Below are 19,292 nucleotides of genomic sequence, written 5' to 3'. Positions count from 1 at the left end.
GAGCCCAGGGCAGAGGGCAGAGAGGCGGGAGAGCCTGAGGGAGGCCAGAGGGCCTCTGATGTCAGGCCACTGGCAAGACCTCCAGGCAGTTCCTGGGCAAGGAGGTCTCAAAACCCTTTGCTGGGGGCCTGACCCACAATGCCCACAAGCCCATTTTATAGATGAGAAAACTGAGGCTCCAGAAAAAGCAGAACCAGATCTAGGGCCCAGAATCCTCTCTAGCACTGCCCCAAACCACACTGCACACAGGGTCCCTGAAATCCACATTTATTCACATAAAAAAAAAAATCCCCAAAGGAAAGAGAAAGAATGTGACTTCCCGGAGCTTGAAGGCTCCACCCACTGTTCCCTGGGGAAGTGAGGGAGACAACTCCCACTCTAGGGTGTGGGTGTCATGGGGTGAGGCCCTTCTGGCCCAGTGTGACCCACCTAGCACCTTCCCTAGGACTGAGGGCAGGAAGGAGGGGCTGGGGACTAATGGGGTCCCTGGGGGGTAAAAGGAGGGAGTTAGTGTGGGGTGCTTGCCCTGGTTTAAAAAAATAAAATTTCTAAAGATAAAAAGTTAAAAAAAAAGAAAGAGCATTTAGTGTCTTAGCCTCCTGCCCTCCTCCCAGCACCCACCCTGGCCTGGTGGCCACCTCTTGCTCAGCCAGTTCAGAGCTTTGTAGTCTCCTCCTGGCTCTCTGAGTCAGCGCCAGGCAGGTGCCCGCTGCTCCCAGGCGCGTGACCGTTGCTGGCACAGGCGACCAGATGCCCGTCCCCCAGTCCCTCCGGTGTCTCGCCCAGCAGGCTCCAGCGGATCTCCTGGGGCAGCCTCTCCCGCTGCTCCTGACACTCCTGGACCAGCTGGGCCAGCAGCTGCAGGAGGAGCAGCGTCAGAGAGGCCAGGCCAGGCCGCCCAGTGCTCTGCCCACCTGCCGCCTGCCTGCCCCTCACCAACGGCCTCACCTTGGGCTCCTCTTCCGCCAGCTGTTGGAGGACCTGCTGCTGCCCGGCCACAAGGCGTTCCTGCCGCTGCTTCTGGGCCTCCTCCAGCTGTGTGTGGGGGGCAAGGGCTCACACAAGGGTCTCTAAGGGAGGGGCCTGGGCCCCGGGGCTCTGTGGGGGCAGAGAAGTCAGGCAGACCCTCTTTCTGAGCAAGAAGGCGAAGGTTCCCGGGGCTGTGTGACCAGGGTCCTGAGGTGACTCTTAACAGCAGACTCACAGAGAAAGGATCTAGAAGTCCCTCTAGGGCGACGGAACAGCAGGTTGGCACCCAAGATACCAATTTAGGATGACTGAAGGAACAGGGGTGGGCTAGGGCAGCACCTGAGCTTCACTCACCCGACGGATGGAGTTGACTGACTCAGTGATGTGCCGCCGGTTAATTTCTGTCAGTTCCCTGCACGAAAGCAAGGAGGATGGGCTCAGCGCCCAGGTACCCGCCTGGCCTGCCCAGCACACAACTGGCTCCCAGCCCTGACGCCCTTACGCCTCCTTCTTGTGTTTCTCCCTGGTCTTGGCCTCTGAGATACTGTTGTGGCGTTTCCTGTCCAGGATCTTCTGCAGTTCCTTCTTCTCCCTGGAGGAGCCAGTGGGAGAACAGGCAGGGTCAATGGCAGGACAGGCGTGTGTGTGTGGACATGCGCTTGCCCACCTTGTGGTACCAGGGAGTACGCCCCTCTCCGTGCACGCGTGCGTGTGTATCTGTGTGTGTGTGTGTGTCTGTCTGTCTCTGCCCACCTCGTGGCACCAGGGAGTACCCCCCTCTCCACGTGTGTGTGTGTCTGTGTCTGTGTGTGTGTGTCTCTGCCCACCTTGTGGCACCAGGGAGTATGCCCCCCACCACCCCGCCCACGAGATCCCCGGCCTTCACCTCTCGTTTATCTCCTTCAGTTTCTTCAACTGAGTCATGTGAGCGTCCAGGACAACCTCCCTGAGCTTCAGCTGAGCCTACAGACACAGGTGGCCGAGAGGTGACCCGGGCTGACAGGCCTGTCCCAGAGGCAGGCTCCCCCCGCCCCCACCACCTGCCGCCCCCACCTGCTGCAGATGCTCTAGCCTCCGCTCCGCCTCCGTGTCCACCTGGGCCTCCCTCAGCTCCAGCAGACTCTGCACCTGTTTCTTCTGGAACTCTTGATACCTGCTAACCTCTTCCTCTTCTGCCCTCTCGTCCTCCCCGCTTCTGTGGGGAGAACCCCTCTGGGTAGTACTCAGGTTGTCACGTGGACCTGGGCCGGGAGGGCAAGGGGACAGGGCAGATGCCCTCCGACCAGCCCGGAGAGGTGGGATCGGTTCCAAGGAGGAGGCCTGTTAGCTCCACATAAATGTTAGGAGCCTGTCTGGGCAACAGTCCCTGGAAACACGCTCTTATGGGGACTTCAAAAAAGGTATCCCTCCTGGTGGAAAGGGGCTTCCTTTGTGGCTCAGCTGGTAAAGAATCTGCCTGTAATGTGGGAGACCTGGGTTCAATCCCTGGGTTGAAAGATCCCCTGGAGAAGGGAAAGGCTACCCACTCCAGTATTCTGGCTTGGAGAATTCCATGGACTACATAGTCCACGGGGTCGCAAAGAGGGTGGGACCCAGAGTCCTCTGTCTTCCTTGCAGCAAACCTCCTTCCTGGGGGTCAAAAGGGCAGCCCTGGGCCATCCATCTATGCCCACCTAGTGCAGAAACCCTCATACTCATATTCACATTCACATCCACGCACAAAGCACATGGGCAGGCGGGACACTCACAGGACACCGGGCCGCTGTCGGCACCTGCTCCCCGCGCGGGCCTGGGCCAGGTTGTCGAGCAACCGGCGCGTGAGGGCAACAGCCTTCCGCTGATGTTTCTTGTACAGCTCCCGGAAGTCTCGCTCTTGCCGGCTCCGGAGCTTCACCAGGGCCTTGTGGCCTCGGAGCTCATCCAGTGGGGCCGGGGCCACCTCTGTGGACAGCAAAGGCGGGCTGGGCTGGGCTGGGCTGCGGCAGACCAGGCCTGCTGGGGCACCAGTTCCCTCCAGAAGTAGCCCTGCCCCCAGGACAGGCCCGCCCCCTACCTGAGAGGATGCTGGCGATGAGATCATCGCGCTGACCTGGAAAGCAGAGACAGGGCTGACTGTGAGAAGCTGGAGAAGGGCAGAGCTGTTCCCTCTTTCCGCCTACCGCCAGGCCGCCCCTTACCTGGGCTGCTGATGGAGGAGCTGATGGAGGAGCTGGTCGGGGAGGTGGCGGGGCCTGGGGGCCGGCGCGGGGAGGCATCCAGTGGGCTGGGCGTGGGGTGTGGGTTCAGTTGGTACCCCAGCTGCTGAGTCTGGGTCTCCTGGCTTGTCTCCGGGCCAGACTGAGCCTGCGAGGGTGGGGTGGAGGAAGTAGAATGCTCTATGCTCCTTCCAGAAATGCTACTCTCTCCAGACCCTTCTTTTATTTTTTTAAATATTTTGGGGGGAGGGAGCCACACCACGAGAATTGTGGAGGACCTTAGCTCCCCAACCAGGGATCAAACCTGGGCCCTTGGCAGTGCAAGTGCAGAGTCCTAACCACTGGACCACCAGGGAATTCCCCCTCTCTAGACCCTTCCGTCCTTCACAACCTCCCTCAGCCCGTGGCCCTGGACTCCTCTCATCTGTCATGTGGGGGCTGTAAGAATACCTCCATGAGAACAAGACACGCATTTCTAACCCCTTTTTGCACATGGGGCATGGGGAAGAGAATGTGAGATCGTGTCTCTAGGATACAAGGCCTCACTGCATGTGGTTAGGAACTTCTAGATTGTTCAGGAAAGCCCTGGCCCAGCCCCAAGTTCCCTCCTGTCTTTGAGTCCCCCCTCCACCCTTGCCCACAGCTGCTCATCTTCCTCAATGCTTAGCTCCTGATTAAATCAACAAAGGAAGTGACCGCAGAGGGGGCACTAGTCTCTCCCGCTAATACCTCCAGGCAGCCGGCTCTCTTCCCTGCTGCCGCAGGCCCCCAGGGGACCGGGCCTAGATGTGCGGCCAGCCTCTGCTCCTGACCCCTCCCCGCAGAAGCCACGGCTGTCTCATGGCTCCCAGGACCACGCTTGAAAAGCTTTTAGGGCTTCCAACTGCCCTGATGAAGCGGCTGAACTCTGCACCCTGGCTTTGAGCCTGCCAGCAGCCAACAGAATTCTAGCCCTGGACAGTCCTAAAGGCCTTTCTCATGCAGAAGGGATTTCCACCTCCTTAGAATGTGTAGTAACCCCAGGCAGCTGAGCCTCCTGAACGAGAGAGTCCAGAAGCCCCAGCCGTGCAGCATGGTGGAAGGGCGCTGAAGGCAGAGCCCAGGGCTGGAGGGACAGTGCGGGTGAACCCATGAAGCTGGCATCAGCAGCAAGCAGGGTACAGGCCCCTCGGGGAGAAGTGTCCTACCGCCAGCTGGGACTGGCATGGGCAGTGCAGACGGAGGAGAGCGGAGAAAGCTGCAGGGTGCTTCCCCACCAGGGCTGGGCCCAGGGGTCAGCTCTGACCACTCCCCCACCCTGACCCCCAGGGTCCAGGTGAGCCTGGGCCCTGCTGCCTCCTGCCTGTCAAGAGCACAGGCAGACAGACCCCTCCAGGCATCACTGTGCCTGCCCCTGACCTGCCCGGGCTCACCTCGCTCTCCCCAATGAGGGCAGCCAGCTGCTTGGCCCTCTGGTCCATCAGGCTGACATGCTTGATGGGGTTGATCAGGGCCTCTGCATAGTCTGGGGGTGGAGGGGCAGAGGGCAAGGGTCTCAGAGACAGAACCCCAGGGACCCACACCCTCCCCAGCTCTGGTCTCACGCAGGGACCACAAAACCACCCTCAGATCTGTTTACCACCCACCTGGAGCCACCAGTCCCAGCCACTCCCAGGCCCTGGTGGTGTCCTTGTCCCCACCCTGCCTGGTCTGCCCTGGCCCAGCCCTGTGCGGCTCACCCTGGTGGTCATCGGGGATGTAGTCGGAGGCCTCGGTGTAGATGAGCAGGGCTGGCAGGCACAGTGGCTGGTTGGCCTCGTTCCGCAGGCAGATGTAATGGTACCCTGGAAGGGCAGGAGGGAAGGGGGCTGAGCACAGGTCCCCACACACTGTGCCCCCGCAACTGCCCAGAGCCCAGATGGTCTCACCTGAGCGGATGGCGGAGACAGGCAGGATCCGGTGCCCCACGAACTTGCCCCCCTCCTCAAAGGCCGCGATGCGCAGCGAAGCCAGCGTGGGCAGCACCACCTGAGGGCCCAGACTGTTCTGAGCCGCAGCTGACCATGGCCAGCAAGGCCGCCACCCAGAGTGGGCCCCTGGACCACAGGACCCAACCACAGACCATCAGTCACCATCGCCACTGAGCCAATGGTGGACCCGCACCTCCACAGCCTGGCCAGAGGTGGCCAGCGTTCCCCAGAGCCCTGAGTCCAGAAAACAGGCAGACAGACCCCTCTAGGCATCATTATGGAGGAATGGGTCTGGTCACTGCCGGCTTAGCACCTAGAGCGAGCCGTGCATGAGACAGGCCGCATCCTTGGCAGGCCCATCCATCTGGGAGGCAGGGAGAAGCTGGGGTGAGCTTCCAGCAAGTCCCTCCTGCCTGGGAGAGGGGGTGGGCTATGCCCCCAGGGGGCTATGGGACCTCCTGCCATTTCAGCTTCCTGTCCCCCCACCCTGACCCCACAGAGGGCAGGGAGCTCCAGCCTGACGCGGGGACAGACAGGACCTGGGTGACAGGCCTAGCCTCGGCACCCCTGCCTCTGACCCCCGACCATACGGCGCTCCTGTTTCCCCACCAAGGGAGTCTGGCAGGTCTGGGGCTCACCTTGGGGAAGTCGAATGGCTCCTCATCCCACACGGGGTTGAACGAGTTCCCCTGTGAGGTCCGCGTGCGGTACTTGCGCCGTGTGTCAACAGGGAGCCCGAACATGTCCACCTCCACGTAGATGCCCACCTTCCTGTCGGACAGGAACTGCCCCGAGATCACCTGGGGGGCCAGGAGGGTGAGGAGGCTGCTCAAAAGTCCCACCCCCGGGACACTCTGGCCTGCGCCCTTCCCGGCCCCACCTTGACCCGCACAGCATTGGCCACGATGCCGTCCACGATGACTTCGGTGAAGGGGTCAAAGGACTTGTCCGGCCGCCGCATGAACTCAGGCTTGAGTAGGTAGCCACTGCGCCCGTTGTACTCAAACACACCGGCGTTGAGCTGCATCGGCACATCTGGGGAGGGGCGGGTGCACGACATGGGGAGGGCGAGGGTCAGCAGGTGGAACAGGGTCAGGGGTCAGGAAGGACACTGCTGTGCAGAGCAGTGGAGAAACCAGGGGTCATTCAGGTCAGATCAGATGGCATCCAGGATCCAGACTCCAAGAATACTGGACAAGGGACCAGGTCTAGCATCTGCCAAGGTCAGGGGTTAGGGTCAGCCGAGGTCTTGTTTGGATTTGGGGATCTGGGATTAGACTGAGTCAGAGGTCCCTGTAGTCAAGATTCACAGGGTCAGGGGGCAGAAGTTAGTGAGGCTGGGGGCCAGAGGTCAAAGGTCAAGGCAGGGCAGTGCTCACCCAGGGTCTGGAAGTTGAGTGCAACGAGCTGGCAGCCCACGTTCCAGAAGAGCTGGGGCATATAGTTGGACGAGTCCACGCGGGTGCCCTTGGGGTAGATGCGGCTGAGCTGCTGCTTGTTGTATCTGAGGTTGGCAGTCAGGGAGCACAGGCAGGTACTGGCCCCGCATTCTGCCTTGAGCCCACTGCTCCAGGCCCATCCTCGGCTCCTGTGAACACACCTCCCGGCCTTGGCTCAAGCTGCCCCGCAGTCCCCCACTTCTCAGCTTAGGCCCTGGGCAGTCTCCCAGACCCACTCCCAACCCAGACAGGGGTGCTCGAGAGTCAGGAGTGGCAGAACCACCCGAGCCTGCCTCCCAGGGAGCAGCCCCACCCTGGCCTGCCAGACCGCCAGCGCGGAAGGATACTCCACGAACTCCATGGGGCTCTTGGTCAGTTGCTCCATGGCCTTGGTCTCCACGAAGGATGACATCTCGAAGCACTTGTTCCTCTCTGGGGGGTGGAGGTGGGAGGGCATCAGGCCTGGCAGAGCCCGACTGCCTCCCCCTCTCCCACCGCTCCCCCCACTCACTTCGAGCAGCCTCGAAGGACTTGAACTTGACAGGCTCAATGTAGTTGACGAGTGTGGACATTTCCTCAGTGGCGTTGACCTCACTGCTGGCGGTGCCCTGCGGCCCCCAGTCGCAGGGTCAGCGGTTCCGTGCCCCCCAGCCGGGACTTGGAAGTTCCCTCACCTGCCCCCGCACCACAGAGGAAGCGCTGACCCTCCTCCCAGCCCGGCCACAGCCTGTCCGTCATAGTCCCACGCGCCCCACAACCTTCTCTCTGGGCCTTGCTGACCGGGCCCTGGACCCCACCTTCCCGGTGTGCCTCCTGCCCCGCTGATCCTTGGAAGCTGGAACTCCTCAGCCAACCTCAGGGGTTCAATTATTCACATGAGGGTGAGCCCCCAAATTCCCACCCCTACTCTCATTTCCAGCCACCGCCTTGCCACCTTTTCCTGGTTACCTCACAAGATTCCCCAAGCCTTGCGACCTGAGCTCACTCACCTCTGCCCACACCCATCCCCACTCTGGGCCCCTCCCAAACCCAGTCTCAGCGCTGACCTTTCCTGTCACCGCCTTTCCCCAGAACTCAGTGCCCCTCCCTCCTCCACACTCTCTGGCCCTGCCACAGGGCCTTGGCATAGCCCCCCTTCCTCAGTCTGCTCACCCAACGTCCTCGAAGAGGTCTGACTCCCCACTCCTCACCCCGGTTCTACACCCTAACTCACCCCTCCCAGCCCATATCCCAAACACAATTTTACAGTTGTTTCCACACCTGTCTACCTAAGACCCTCCCCCACTCCACACACACCCCCCATGCGTGAACTCTGGGAGGGCAGGTGGACCCAGTGCTCAGGGCTGTGCCTGGCACAGTCAGGGCTCAGCCCACTTGGGAAGTGAAGGCATGCCGCCACCCCCCCATCCCACTCGCAGGCCTGACCTCATCCGTGGTCGGCTTTTTGGGGTCCGTCTGTTCCTCCTCTTCCTCGTCCTCCTCCTCATCCTCCCGGTAGGCAGGTCCAAGAGCATCAGGGCCCCGCTGCAAACCCTCCTCCCCCAGAGACTTCCGAGGCTCCAGGCTGGGCTTCTCGAGGCCCGCCTCCTCCCCATTGCTCAGGCCTGGGCAGCTGTCAGAGCTGGGGGACCCTGCAGAGGACAAGGCCATGGGGTCAGGGGTCAGGGCACACAGTCGCTCAGGAGCCAGGAAGGGTTGGGCCCGGGGGGGTGCAGAGCTGCCTCACGGAGTCCAGGGGTACTCTCAGCGCAGTGTTGCTGGGGAGAGGGGGGAGGTCAGGAGTTGAATGGGATCAAAACCAGTCATAGTGTAGAGGAGTCAAAGGTCAAAGGTCAGGGTGCATCTGGAGAGATGTAACTCAGGGAGATAGGTAGGGTGGCTCAGAAGGCTGAGAACTGGGATACAACAGCCTTGACAGTAGCGGGGGGAGGATGACAAGGTGAGGTGCCAAGTCAGGGGTCAGTTAGGGCCACACCCCGTGAAGGGGCTTAGGGAGGTGAGCACTCAGGGGTCAGATGGAAGAGGGACCTCAATAAAGTGAGAGGTCAGGGTGAGCTGAAGAGGACCCGCTGGGAGGGTATACTCAGAAGGGATCTCAGGAGAGAGATGGTTCACTGAGTTCAGAGGTCAGAGGTCTGAGTCACAACCTGGTTGAGAGGAAACACCTCTGTGAGGTGCTAGCTGGAGGCTGAGACTGAAGGGTCAGAAGGTGGATGGAACCACATCCCTGGCGGCAAGTGGCTCAGAGAGGGGAGAGGTCAGGCTGGGAGCAGAAGGCACATCTCCAGGGAGGGCTGGGCTCAGAGAAGTGGGGACTTAGGGTCGGGACTGGGGTTGGAGGTCAGGCCAGAATCTCACCAAGCTGGGGCGAAGAGGGCTCGGTGGTGGCGGAGCTCTCGCTCAGGGCCGAGTTGCTCTGCTCCAGCGGCCGCTTGCGCACGGAGCTGTCAGGGACGCCGCTGCCGAGTCGGTGCCGCTTCTTGTTCTTCACCAGGATGCGGCCCATCAGGTCCTGGGGGCTGGGCAGGGGGACGCCCGGGGCCAGCTGGTGGGCATGGACAGGTCAGCGTCTGCTGGGCGCCCTAACGCCCATGCTCCGCCCCGGCTCTGAGCCCCATACCGGGTACTTGTCCAGGGGGTCGATGAGCAGAGCATCCCCAAAGATGGAGCGGCAGTACTCGGCCATCTTGGCCTGCTGTTTCGCCCTGTGGGGCCAAGGTCAGAGGTCAGAGGTTCCTGGGGTGAAGCTGAAGTCCCCAGAGTGGGTCAGAGGCTGGCAAGATCACTGAAAGGGTCACCCTTTCCCAGGGTCAGAGGTCACAGGAGCAATCCAACAGTGCCATGGTGAGTGGCTGTCCCTGGGTCAACAGGGACTCCCCCCGGCTGAGATCGGGTTCCCACTCACGAGTCCACGTGGTTCTCAAAGGAGAGGATGACGGGGTAGGGCGAGGTCTTGAAGGCGGTCTCCGCGATGGCCTCGAGTACGTCTCTCAGCGGCACCTCCGTGGTCATGGTGAAGCCGTGCGTGATGAACGGCTCCTCCTCGGGCGGCCGCCCCTTCCACACGTCCAGCTCCACGCAGCGGCAGCCCCACAACAGCGCCTGCCGGTACATCTCCACCGACGAGGTTCCGGCCAGCTGTCCCGCTGGAGGCCAGGCTCCATCACCACCAGTGCCCAGCCAGCCTGGCTCCTCACCCTCCTCCCCAGGCCTGCGCTGAGCTGGGTGGGGCCGTGCCGGGGATGCAGAGCCCCGTGGTGGCCTGGCCTGGGCTTGCTTTGTCTGGGCAACTGCTGATCACTCCTTGATTCACTGCGGAACCGGCATCACCTCTCCCCAAAGCCCCAAAGCCAGGCAGAGTCAGCATCCACCGGCACTGGCTGACAGGTGGGGCCTTCCACCTCCAGGTCTCACCCTCTCTCAGATGAACTCCCATCACCCCCATCCCACTGGCCTGCACTGGGAGTTGTCCCCAGCACCCTCATGGCCCCCTGCTTCCCTTTCTTCCCTCCACGGTGGCTGCCCTGGAACAGCCTCTGTCACCTCCTCCTGGGGACAGCAGGCTCCTCCCTGCCTCCCATCCAATCTCTGTGGACCACTGGGCGTCATCCTTCTAAAAACGTACCAGGTCACATCACCTCCCCCTGCTCAACACCTTGCAAGAAGCCTTCCCATTCACTCAGGATCAGGGCAAATTCCGTCCGTTCTTTCCGTGCCTCCAGGGCCCCTCTCGTGGATACCTGCCCCACCTCACCCCACCCCGCCCCACTCCACCTCTTGGCCTCCTTTCAGCTTAAGAGCACCAGGTGGTCCCCAGTTCCAGCCCCCCACCCCTCCAATATACAGGCTGTCCTTCACAGGGCAGGTGCAGGCTTCAGCCCTTGCCCTGGGGAAGCCTCCTGGACCCCCGGGGAAACCCATGCAGAGAAGCCCGCTCCCCAGGACAGGCTTGCTATTTCTGGCTTGCTTCCGCAGCATGGGCCACCCCAAAGGGAGGGAGGCATCTAAGGACAAGAGGGCAGAGGTCACGCTAGGATGGGCACACTCACCCGTGAGATAGGTGTTATGCGAGGAATTGATGAAGTAGGCACTGAGCGGCTGGGTCATGTCTGCGCTCAGATCCAAGGCCTCAAGCGGCAGAATGCCGTTCTCCTCACCTCCCAGGTAGCGGCTGAAGCCCTCCATGGACATCTGGTCTGGGGGGCAGGGTGGGGTCAGCAGGGTCAGTGGGGCCCCTCCCACCTTGCCCCCAGCTCCCACACTGGCTCACCTCGCTCCAGGAACTGCTTGTTGGGCTCGTACTTCTCGATGAGCAGCCGGGCCTGGGAGGGCCGCAGAGGCGGGTACAGTACTTCGTTGAGCCGCGGGTCCCGCTGCTTCTGGTTGATGAAATCCATGAGCTGCTCCAGTGTCAGGTAAGGTTTGCCCTTGGCGCCTCTGGAGGGGACGGGATGCTGGGTTAGGCTGCAGCCTCACCAGCCCCTGCTTCAAACCCTCACCTGGGGAGGAGTCAGAAAGTCGGTGCCTAGTTCCAGAGCCCTCTGATGGGGACGGGGGCCAGTCTCAGCCCCTCCGGGCCTGCTTCCCCATCCACTCCCCTGACCACTTGGTGCCGAAGCTGGTATCAGTAAGAGCTTTGGAAGCCACCAAGGGCTTGGCCCGCCACACCATGCCTGCCTGCAGTTCGTGAGCCCAACCTCAGCTCCAGGGTCACCCACAACCCATCTGAGCCAATGCATTCTGGTCCCCAGCGCGGGGGACCTCCTGCTGTCTCAGGAGCATCCCTGGCCAAGAAAGGTCAACACAGAACTGTCCACAGCAGAGTCCCAGGCAGCCTTGAGCATAGCCACAGCCCAGCACACAGAGACCCCCGAGAGCTCCACCTCCCTTCCCGGGACTGGAAGGAACGCTGCTGCCGGCAGAGGCCCGACGCAGCTCATGGGGGCCGGTGGGCAGGTCGGCCCTGCTCACATCTCCAGCAGGATCTTGTCAATGTCCGGCCGCAGACACAGCTTGTTCAGGAACCGCTCGAAGATTTCCAAGGAAAACTCGTCAGGCCGGATGGACTCGCTCTAGGGGCCAGGAGTGGAGAGTCAGAACCCAGGGTCAGCCAGCCCTCAAAGAGCAGGCGCCCACTGTGACACCCGCCCAACCCCTGTCCCCAGGCCCCTCACTCGGTTGAAATTGAGGCCACAGGATTCCAGTGCAGTTTCTACCCGCTTCTTGTCTGCTGAGAACATCTTCAGGATGCTGAGCAGATGGGAGGAGTTAGGGTCAGTGGGGCAAAGGTCACCAAGGTCAGAACAGCAGAGGAGGTGCTGAGGAGGGAAAGGGGTGCTCACTTCTTGACTGGAATCCGTCCATCCTGGTTTACCTGCAGCTTCAGCTTCGTGTATCTGGGGAGATAGGTGGGAGGGTCACGCCCTGGGACAACAGCCTCCTGGACCCCCCACCATGCACTCCTGCCCCGCGCTTCCCCAGGGCAGGCCCAGGGCTCACGCTTTGCGCAAGAAGGTGTTCCGGGAGGCGTTCTGAGCCAGGATGTTCATAGCCAACTTGAAGAGCTCCTCGGACCAGACCTGAGGGGTCAGGATCCAGGAGCAGGGGGTGAATGGGGGACAGAGGGGCTGGCTCAGCCACTGTCGGATACACAGGAAATGCTTAAAAACCGCTTTGTCAGAGGATGATTAGAAAAAGGGGCAGAGGACAGCTTAGTACACAGCAGGTGCCTATTAAGTGATGGCCGACTCAGCAAGTGAGGCGGTAGCTCCCCCAGGCCCAGCCATCGATCCCAGCCCACCTTGGCTGTATCGTCCTGCACGGCCATGAAGTTCAAGAATGTTGTATTCACCGGGTCTGGCCCAGCCACCACTGTCATCAGCTTCTCCTCCAACCGGGCATCAGGGCCCCCGAAGCCCAACACCTCCCGGATCTTGGGGTCCTGAGTAAGTGAGAGCCACGGGTGAAGAGGGCTGTCCCCTTCCCCTACTGCCTCACTCCCATCCATAACCTGGGCCCCATCACTCACCTTGGGCAGGCGGGCATAACGGCCCGTCCTGGTGTCCCTGATGGAACTGATGTCGAGTGTGTCCACCTCCTGGGGAAACCAGATGCCACAGTGGGTCTGAGAGGCTCCAGGATGAGAGCCGGAAGCCCCCAAGCTCCCCACCGGGGCCAGGGAGTGCTCACCCCCTGCTGTAGCCCGTCTTAGCCCCCACCCATAGCACTTCCTGTCCAGGGAACTGTGGGAGAGGTCAGGCAGCAGCGGGGCCCCACCCCCAAGAGCAGGGGCAGGGAATGATTTCGGGGGGTCTGGGGCAGGGGCCCTAGACCCAAGCAAGCTGTGCCAGCGCCGCCCTCACCATGTTGGGTCCCGTCCAATACAGGAAGAAGCCATTGGAGTCCACACGCAGGGTTACCAGGTTCCGACTGGAGGCCTCCTGGGGACGAGATGGATGGCAGGGGTCAGGGAGTGAGGGCTGCTGCCCCGGTTTGGGCCCTGGCACCCCAGGCCCATCCACTCCAATCTTTCTGTAGTGAGCGAAGATGACGGCGCAGCCAGGCCACCGGCCCTTTGTGGCTCCTTTCAGTCCTCAGGACAAAGCTGAGTTCCTAGGCCCCTCCCAGCCCCACCTCCTTCTTGCCCTAAGACTCTGTCACATGGACCACTAACTGTCCACTCCCCGTCCCCAGGTTTTGCATCATTGTTCCCGTGCAGGGATATCTTCCTTTCTTTCTTTACCCATGAAATCTGATCTGCCTCCTTGGAGAGGCCTCCCCAGACCCCAACCCTGGGCTGTTTCCTCAGAAGGTCTGAGAGGTCCCTGGTGGCTGAAGCCCCCACAGCCCCCTTGGGAATATTTATGGAATGAAAGAAGAGGGTTTGGAAGCCTGACCCTCATGGTCCTCTGTGTCCCTCAGGTCCCCAGGACAGCAAGCCACCCCTTACATTGGCCTCAAAATCCATTACCCCCCACTCTGCATCCCACTGGAGTCCCACAGCTTCGAGGCTCCCCCCACCCATCTTACAGCACAGACTAAGTCTCCTTGGACAGGTACTCATCCTGCCCTCAGGCCTGGACAGTGAATTCAGCCCTCACTCAAACAGCCTGGTGGGAGGGCAGCAAAAGGGTGTACTGGCTCCATTTCTGAGAAGAGCCACCCTGTGTGACTCAGGACCAGCAGCAGTGGGGAGGGGATGGTGTCATCAGCAGCTAAGACTCAGCCAGGGCCCAAGTGACCAAGTGGCCACAGGCAGAACTCTCCTGTGGCTGTTTAGCTGCTGCTCAGTGGTGCCCGAGTCTTTGCGACCCCTTGGATTGTAGCCTCTCAGGCTCCTCCGTCCGTGGGATTTTCTAGCCCAGAATGCTGGAGTGAGTTGCCATTTCCTTCTCCAGGAGATCTTCCTGACCCAGGGATCAAACTCGCATCTCCTGCATTAGCAGGCACTGGCAAGAGGATTCTTTACCACTGAGCCAGGAGGGAAGCCCAGAACTCTCTTGCCCCAGGCCCACAGGAGACCCTGCCTCACCCTGGTGCCACTCCCAAGTTACTGCTCACTGGTGGTCAGTACAACAGCTCACCCTCCCTTCTGCTTGCCAGGTACAGGTCTAAGCACTCGCTATCTAGGGGCTCACTCAGTTCTCTAAACATCCTATGAGGTTTGTGCTACTGTTCTTCTCATTTTACATTTGAGAAGACTAAGGCACAGAAGGACTATGCAGCTTTCCTAAGGTCAAGGAAAGGAGCCAGGATGTGCACGCAGGCAGTATGGCTCCAGGGCTTCCCTGGTAGCTCAGACGGTAAAGAATCTGCCTGAAATGCAGGAGACCCAGGTGCAGTCCCTGGGTCCGGAAGATCCCCTGGAGGAGGAAACAGCAACCCACGCCAGTATTCTTGCCTGGAGAATTCCACGGACAGACGAGCCTGGTGGGCTACAGTCCATGGGTTCACAAAGAGTCTGGCATGACTGACCGACTAACATTACTAGCATGGTTCCAGAGGCTTTCCTGGTGACTCAGCGGTAAAGAATCCACCTGCTAATGCAGGGAATGCGAGTTCGATCCCTGGATCGGGAAGATCCCCTAGAGGTGGAAAGAGCAATGCACTCCAGTATTCCTGCCTGGGAAACCCCTCGCCTGGCAGGCTTCAGTCCATGGAGGGTTCAACAAGACTGAGCAATTGAACAACAATAACAAGTGTGGCTCCCGAGTCCCAAGGTTTGGGAAGCAGGGAACCAGGACCTCTGCCAGACTCCCAGCTGCTGGCCTCAGCTGCCACCCCACCGTGGGGCCTGGGATCAAGTCTCTGTTCTCCAGACTCAGTTTCCATCTGCAGGAGGATGGGGACTGCACTGCTGCTGCTGCTAAGTTGCTTCAGTCGTGTCCGACTCTGTGTGACCCCATAGACGGCAGCCCACCAGGCTCCCCCGTCCCTGGGATTCTCCAGGCAAGAACACTGGAGTGGGTTGTCATTTCCTTCTCCAATGCATGAAAGTGAAAAGTCAAAGTGAAGTCGCTCAGTCATGTCTGACTCTTCGCAACCCCATGGACTGCAGCCTACCAGGCTCCTCTGTCCATGGGATTTTCCAGGCAAGAGTACTGCAGTGGGGTGCCATTGTCTTCTCTGGGGACTGCACTAGCCCCGCCCATCTTAGGCTTTGCTTAGGAAAGATGGAAGGCTGAGCTGGAGGCAGAGGGGACGGCAGCTTGGGAACTTTTGGGGTGCTTGGGCCTCCCCACCTCACTGGGCTGACACCTACCCTCAGCCTTCTCTGGGACTACCAACCCTGCCCTGGGGCTCAGGGGCCCCCAGTAGTGTGAAGAGGGGCTAGTTCTGTGGGCACTGCCTCCAGAGCCTCCCTCTAACCCTCCTCAGGGGCCCGGTCTTCAAAGGCAGCCGGAACCCCAGCCTCTCAGGCCCGAAGTCCTTGTCAGCAACCCCCACCCCACCCCCAGGGCCCTCTCCCTGTTCCCACTTCCTTATTTGGGTTTATCACACTGGAAGGAAAAGGAGAAACTTTTCCCTTCAAGCCGGCCTGGGGGGAGGGGTCTACCCTAGTCCCAGGGGCGCCGGGACACCCTCTAGGGCACACCTGTTACCTCAGGCCACGCCCCCAGCCCCTCCCCCAGCTCTCACGCCTACCCGCCCCACCCAGCCGGAAAGGAGCCGGGAGTCTTCCAGGCCTCCGGCCTGGCTGGGAAGGAGCAGCAAGGAAGCTCAGGCCGGCGAGGAGGGGCCCAGGGGGCAGGGGCGGGGGCGCTGTGGAATCGAGCGTGAGGGGCAGGACCCGTCGCCGAGCCGCAGGTGGGAGCGGGGCCTCGGGGATGCAGCAGGGGCAAGTCAGATAAAGGGGGCGCCAGGATTTATTGGGGTTCAAAGTCCCGGTGCTAAGGAGTGGTGAGCAAAGTTCCCCCGAGGTGGAAGAACTTGGGGGGCAAAGTCTGCACGTGGGGTGACTTGGTACTCCCACCAGAGCGAGGAGCTGGGCCGGGATCTAGAAGCAGGGCAAACGGGTGCCAGCCAGAACAGGGTGAAAAAGTGATGAATGGAGAAGAATGTTCAAACTAGGGTAAGAGGAAGAGCAGGGTCCCAGAGGCACCCAGTCAGAATGGGGGTACGCTAAGCCAGAGTGGGGGCCATGGTTCTTGAGCCAGACCGTCCAGTGCCGGGCAGGGGTCTGGTGACCAGGCCAGGGTGGGGGAACGAGAATTAGACGGGCAGGGAGAGGTGAGAAGAACGGGGGCTAGGATTTATTGGGGTTCGAAATCTCCGAGCCAAGGAATAAATGTCAAATTTTCCGCAGATGAGGGGCTGGACTAGCGGGTGGGGGACGAAGTCTTCCTTACGGGGACGATTGGGGACTCAAGTTTCCGGAGCGCAGCCAGGCTGGGATGGGGGTGGCGCGGTGATCAGGCCAGTCTGTGCCGGGGGTCCCCGGCGTCTGGCGGAGCAGGCGTGACAGAGTCCCCGGATCTGGGAGGAGCAGGGGGCCCCTGCACTCACCTCGTCCCATTTGATGAACTTACTCCCGCGCCGCAGGGTCTCCACGACGGTGGGCGGCTCCAGCTGCAGCGCGTGGACGCCGGGCCTGGCGCCCGCCATAGCCAGGCCGGGGGCGGGTCGGGGACCCGCGGAGCCCCGACGGGGACCCGACGGCGCCGCTGTTCCCTCCGCGCGCTCCCGCACGGCCCGCTCCGGCCCGGCGGCGTCTGCGCCCGCCCGCCAGCCAGTCTGTCCCGGACAGACCAGAGAATCGGCGGGGCCCGGCCGGGGCGGGGCGGGGGCGGGGCCGCAGCGGGACCGCCCCCTCCCACAGCGTCCGGCCGGCCCGCTTCGCGTCGGCTCCCCCTGGCGGCCGGGGCGGCGACTGCAGCCGGGGGAGGGATGGGACCCGGGGCGCGCCTGGACTGAGGCACTTCGCTGGGGGAACTCAGCTGAACCGGCTCGAGGTGGAGGGAGGGCGCTTAGGGATCGGGGTGCAGCTAGGGGGACTGGGTGTAGAGGGCGCTGCTGAAGACCGGCGCTGGGGTCAGCCCACTGTTTCTGAGGGGCAGGGGCGGGGATATTACCAGAGAGCAGTACTTGGGCCTGGGGGAGAAGACACCGGCTTGCCTTCCAACGACTCCTGCAGCATTTAGCTGAGTGCTGGAAAAGCCACTCCCACCCCCCCTCTCTGCCCTCACATCGCCTCACCCCCTCCACCAGCAGCTCGGTCCCCCTCCCTGAGAGCAATTAGCAAGCTAATGGGCCTCCCGCCGCAGGCGCCCTCCCCCCGTCCCTAGCCCGGGGAGGCCCGGCGCCTGCCGCCTCCTTTGAGGACCCAAGCACCCTGGCTTTGTAGAGCGAGCCCTGGAACAGCGCCCTTCTTGTTTCGCAGAACCCACTCCCAACCCCCACACCCCCAGCTCAGCCTGGAACCTGTCCCTGTGGGGCTCCCAACTGCAAACTGAGAAGGGGACAGCTGGTCGTTTTGCCTGGAGGGGTCAGAAGCCTCCTGGGTGTCCATGAACTAGGAGGGTTGAGGAGGGGCTCTGCCACGCCTGGCCCACAGCAGGTGCCCTGGAATCTGCGGCGTGCCAGGGACCTGAGCCGCTGGAAGGCGCATGGGCACTGAGATGGGTGGGGGCTGCAGCCCCTCCCGCAGGGCTTGGCTGGGGGGGCTCCTGCCTGGGGGCCCCTGTGGGAGCCCCTCCAATACAGAGGCAGTAGCAGCAGCAGGTTTAAAGTAGAACTCATCCAGAGGGGCCAGCCAAGTCACCTAGAAACCCAGAAAGAGACGGAGCTGTTTCTGGGGGAGGAGGGGTCAGTCAAGGAGGAGGCAGCCCTACAGGCTGCCTTTGCCCCAGGCTCTCAGACCCCCAAGGGCAACTCTGCCTGGCACTGGCCATCCTCAAAAATCCCCACCATGTTGGGCACCAACCCTAACCTAACAGATCTCCTAGCCATTGGCCAAGGCCCTGTGGGTGTGATTATTATCTCAACTTGAGGCCCAGAGAGGGGAAAGGACTCACCCAAGGTCACACAGCTTGGTAGGAGGATTGCAGCCCTCTGTCTTGAAGGCCAGCTTCTGTCCTTTCTTCACTCCTTGCTCTTGAAGAGACAAGGAAAGCAGGATTGGACTTGTGATCCTTGTCCTCTCTCATCAGAGCAACAGAGCCGTACCCCTCAGAGACTCAGGGACCACGAGGTCTCACTGGTAGCCATGCAGGGTGGAGATGGGCCTCTCCTCCCCCTAGCCTGGGTGCAGGTCTACCAGCCGAACCCAGTCTTTGTACTTCCGTCACCTTGCCCAGAAGCTGGAGGTTGTCAGAGGATGAGGTAGGCAAATGGGTATGAGATGATCCCTGGGTACTGGATATCTAAGGAAAGGACAGCAGATTGTGGAGATGCCAGGGAGCAGAGTGGAAAGGACATGGGTCAGCTCTGGGCCAGGGGGCCTGCCAGCCAGTGCCAGGGCCAGCAGGGCCTGGTGCTGTGGCCTGAGCTTAGGGGTAGAAGCTCTAGGCAGCAGCTTCTTGAAAAACAAGATGGGAGCCTGTTTCCTGGGCCTGAGGCCCTCCCCACCCACCGTGTCTCCGGAGGCCAGGGCAACCCCCATTAGAGGGCTTCTTCCTCCTTGCACACTTTCTTCCTGCCTTGGTAATGGTAATAGGGTTTCTCGGCAAGCCGTAATGGTGGAAGGAACGCAGTCTTTCCGGCCTCTACCCTTGATTAAGGGAGCGGTCTCAGCCACAGGACCCTCCCTAGGGCCTCTGCTTTAGGAAGTGCTGAAAGCAGCCTCAGCTGCTCTCTGGGGGAGGGGGGCCAGGACCCCAGGAGAGGTGGGGCTGGGGAGGCTACAGCCTGGGGCTGGAAGGATGAGGAGGACAGGAGGCTAAGGGCTGGGATATGGTCTTGGAGCACCGACCTCAGCCACAAATCACCAGAAGTCAGCGGAATCAGCCCCTTTGAAGAGGCTCAGGGTAGGTAGGTGACTGGCCCAGGGCCTCTCAGCCTAGGGCAGAGGCAGGATTTGCACCCAGTTATTCCACTCCAAGATTTTGTGCTAGGCGGTCAAGCCTCCAAGGCAGCTGCAAGCCATCATGGCCTTCTATGCTAACATAGAGTAGGTGGCCATGGGGAGGGACTGGACAGATAGGGGAGTCAGCCTGAGGAATCTGGGAGTGTCCTGGGGGTGGCACAGAGAGTGGAGAGAGGGATTCAGGAAGAGCGGCCCTGGCTCTGTCTTCCCTGTTCAG

General features: G+C 61.4%; 1 protein-coding gene and 1 non-coding gene across 2 annotated transcripts; both read right to left on the bottom strand.

The window, feature by feature from the left end:
- Window positions 1-260: 260 nt before the first annotated feature.
- PLCB3 (phospholipase C beta 3) lies at window positions 261-16,686 on the bottom strand. The gene is made up of 31 exons (XM_052661672.1): window positions 16,558-16,686; window positions 12,915-12,992; window positions 12,581-12,649; window positions 12,353-12,493; window positions 12,052-12,131; window positions 11,895-11,948; window positions 11,727-11,802; window positions 11,524-11,624; window positions 10,823-10,989; window positions 10,602-10,748; window positions 9,458-9,698; window positions 9,173-9,257; window positions 8,911-9,097; window positions 7,978-8,183; window positions 7,064-7,160; window positions 6,900-6,984; window positions 6,493-6,617; window positions 5,994-6,148; window positions 5,752-5,913; window positions 5,072-5,171; window positions 4,883-4,987; window positions 4,577-4,668; window positions 3,147-3,312; window positions 3,023-3,058; window positions 2,718-2,910; window positions 2,023-2,164; window positions 1,856-1,932; window positions 1,472-1,561; window positions 1,324-1,381; window positions 949-1,035; window positions 261-858 (listed from the first exon to the last, which is right to left on the bottom strand). The coding sequence occupies exons 1-31, from the start codon at window positions 16,654-16,656 to the stop codon at window positions 655-657; spliced, it is 3,705 nt and encodes a 1,234-aa protein (XP_052517632.1). The 5' UTR covers window positions 16,657-16,686; the 3' UTR covers window positions 261-654.
- Window positions 3,448-3,520, bottom strand: TRNAA-UGC (transfer RNA alanine (anticodon UGC)). Its single transcript has one exon. It is a non-coding gene; the product is annotated as a tRNA-Ala (tRNA).
- Window positions 16,687-19,292: the final 2,606 nt, after the last annotated feature.

The sequence above is a fragment of the Budorcas taxicolor genome, chromosome 25, assembly GCF_023091745.1.
Source record: "Budorcas taxicolor isolate Tak-1 chromosome 25, Takin1.1, whole genome shotgun sequence".
NCBI lineage: Eukaryota > Metazoa > Chordata > Mammalia > Artiodactyla > Bovidae > Budorcas > Budorcas taxicolor.
Note: the sequence above shows the minus strand (reverse complement) of the source record. Positions and strands in the feature narration are given on the sequence as shown.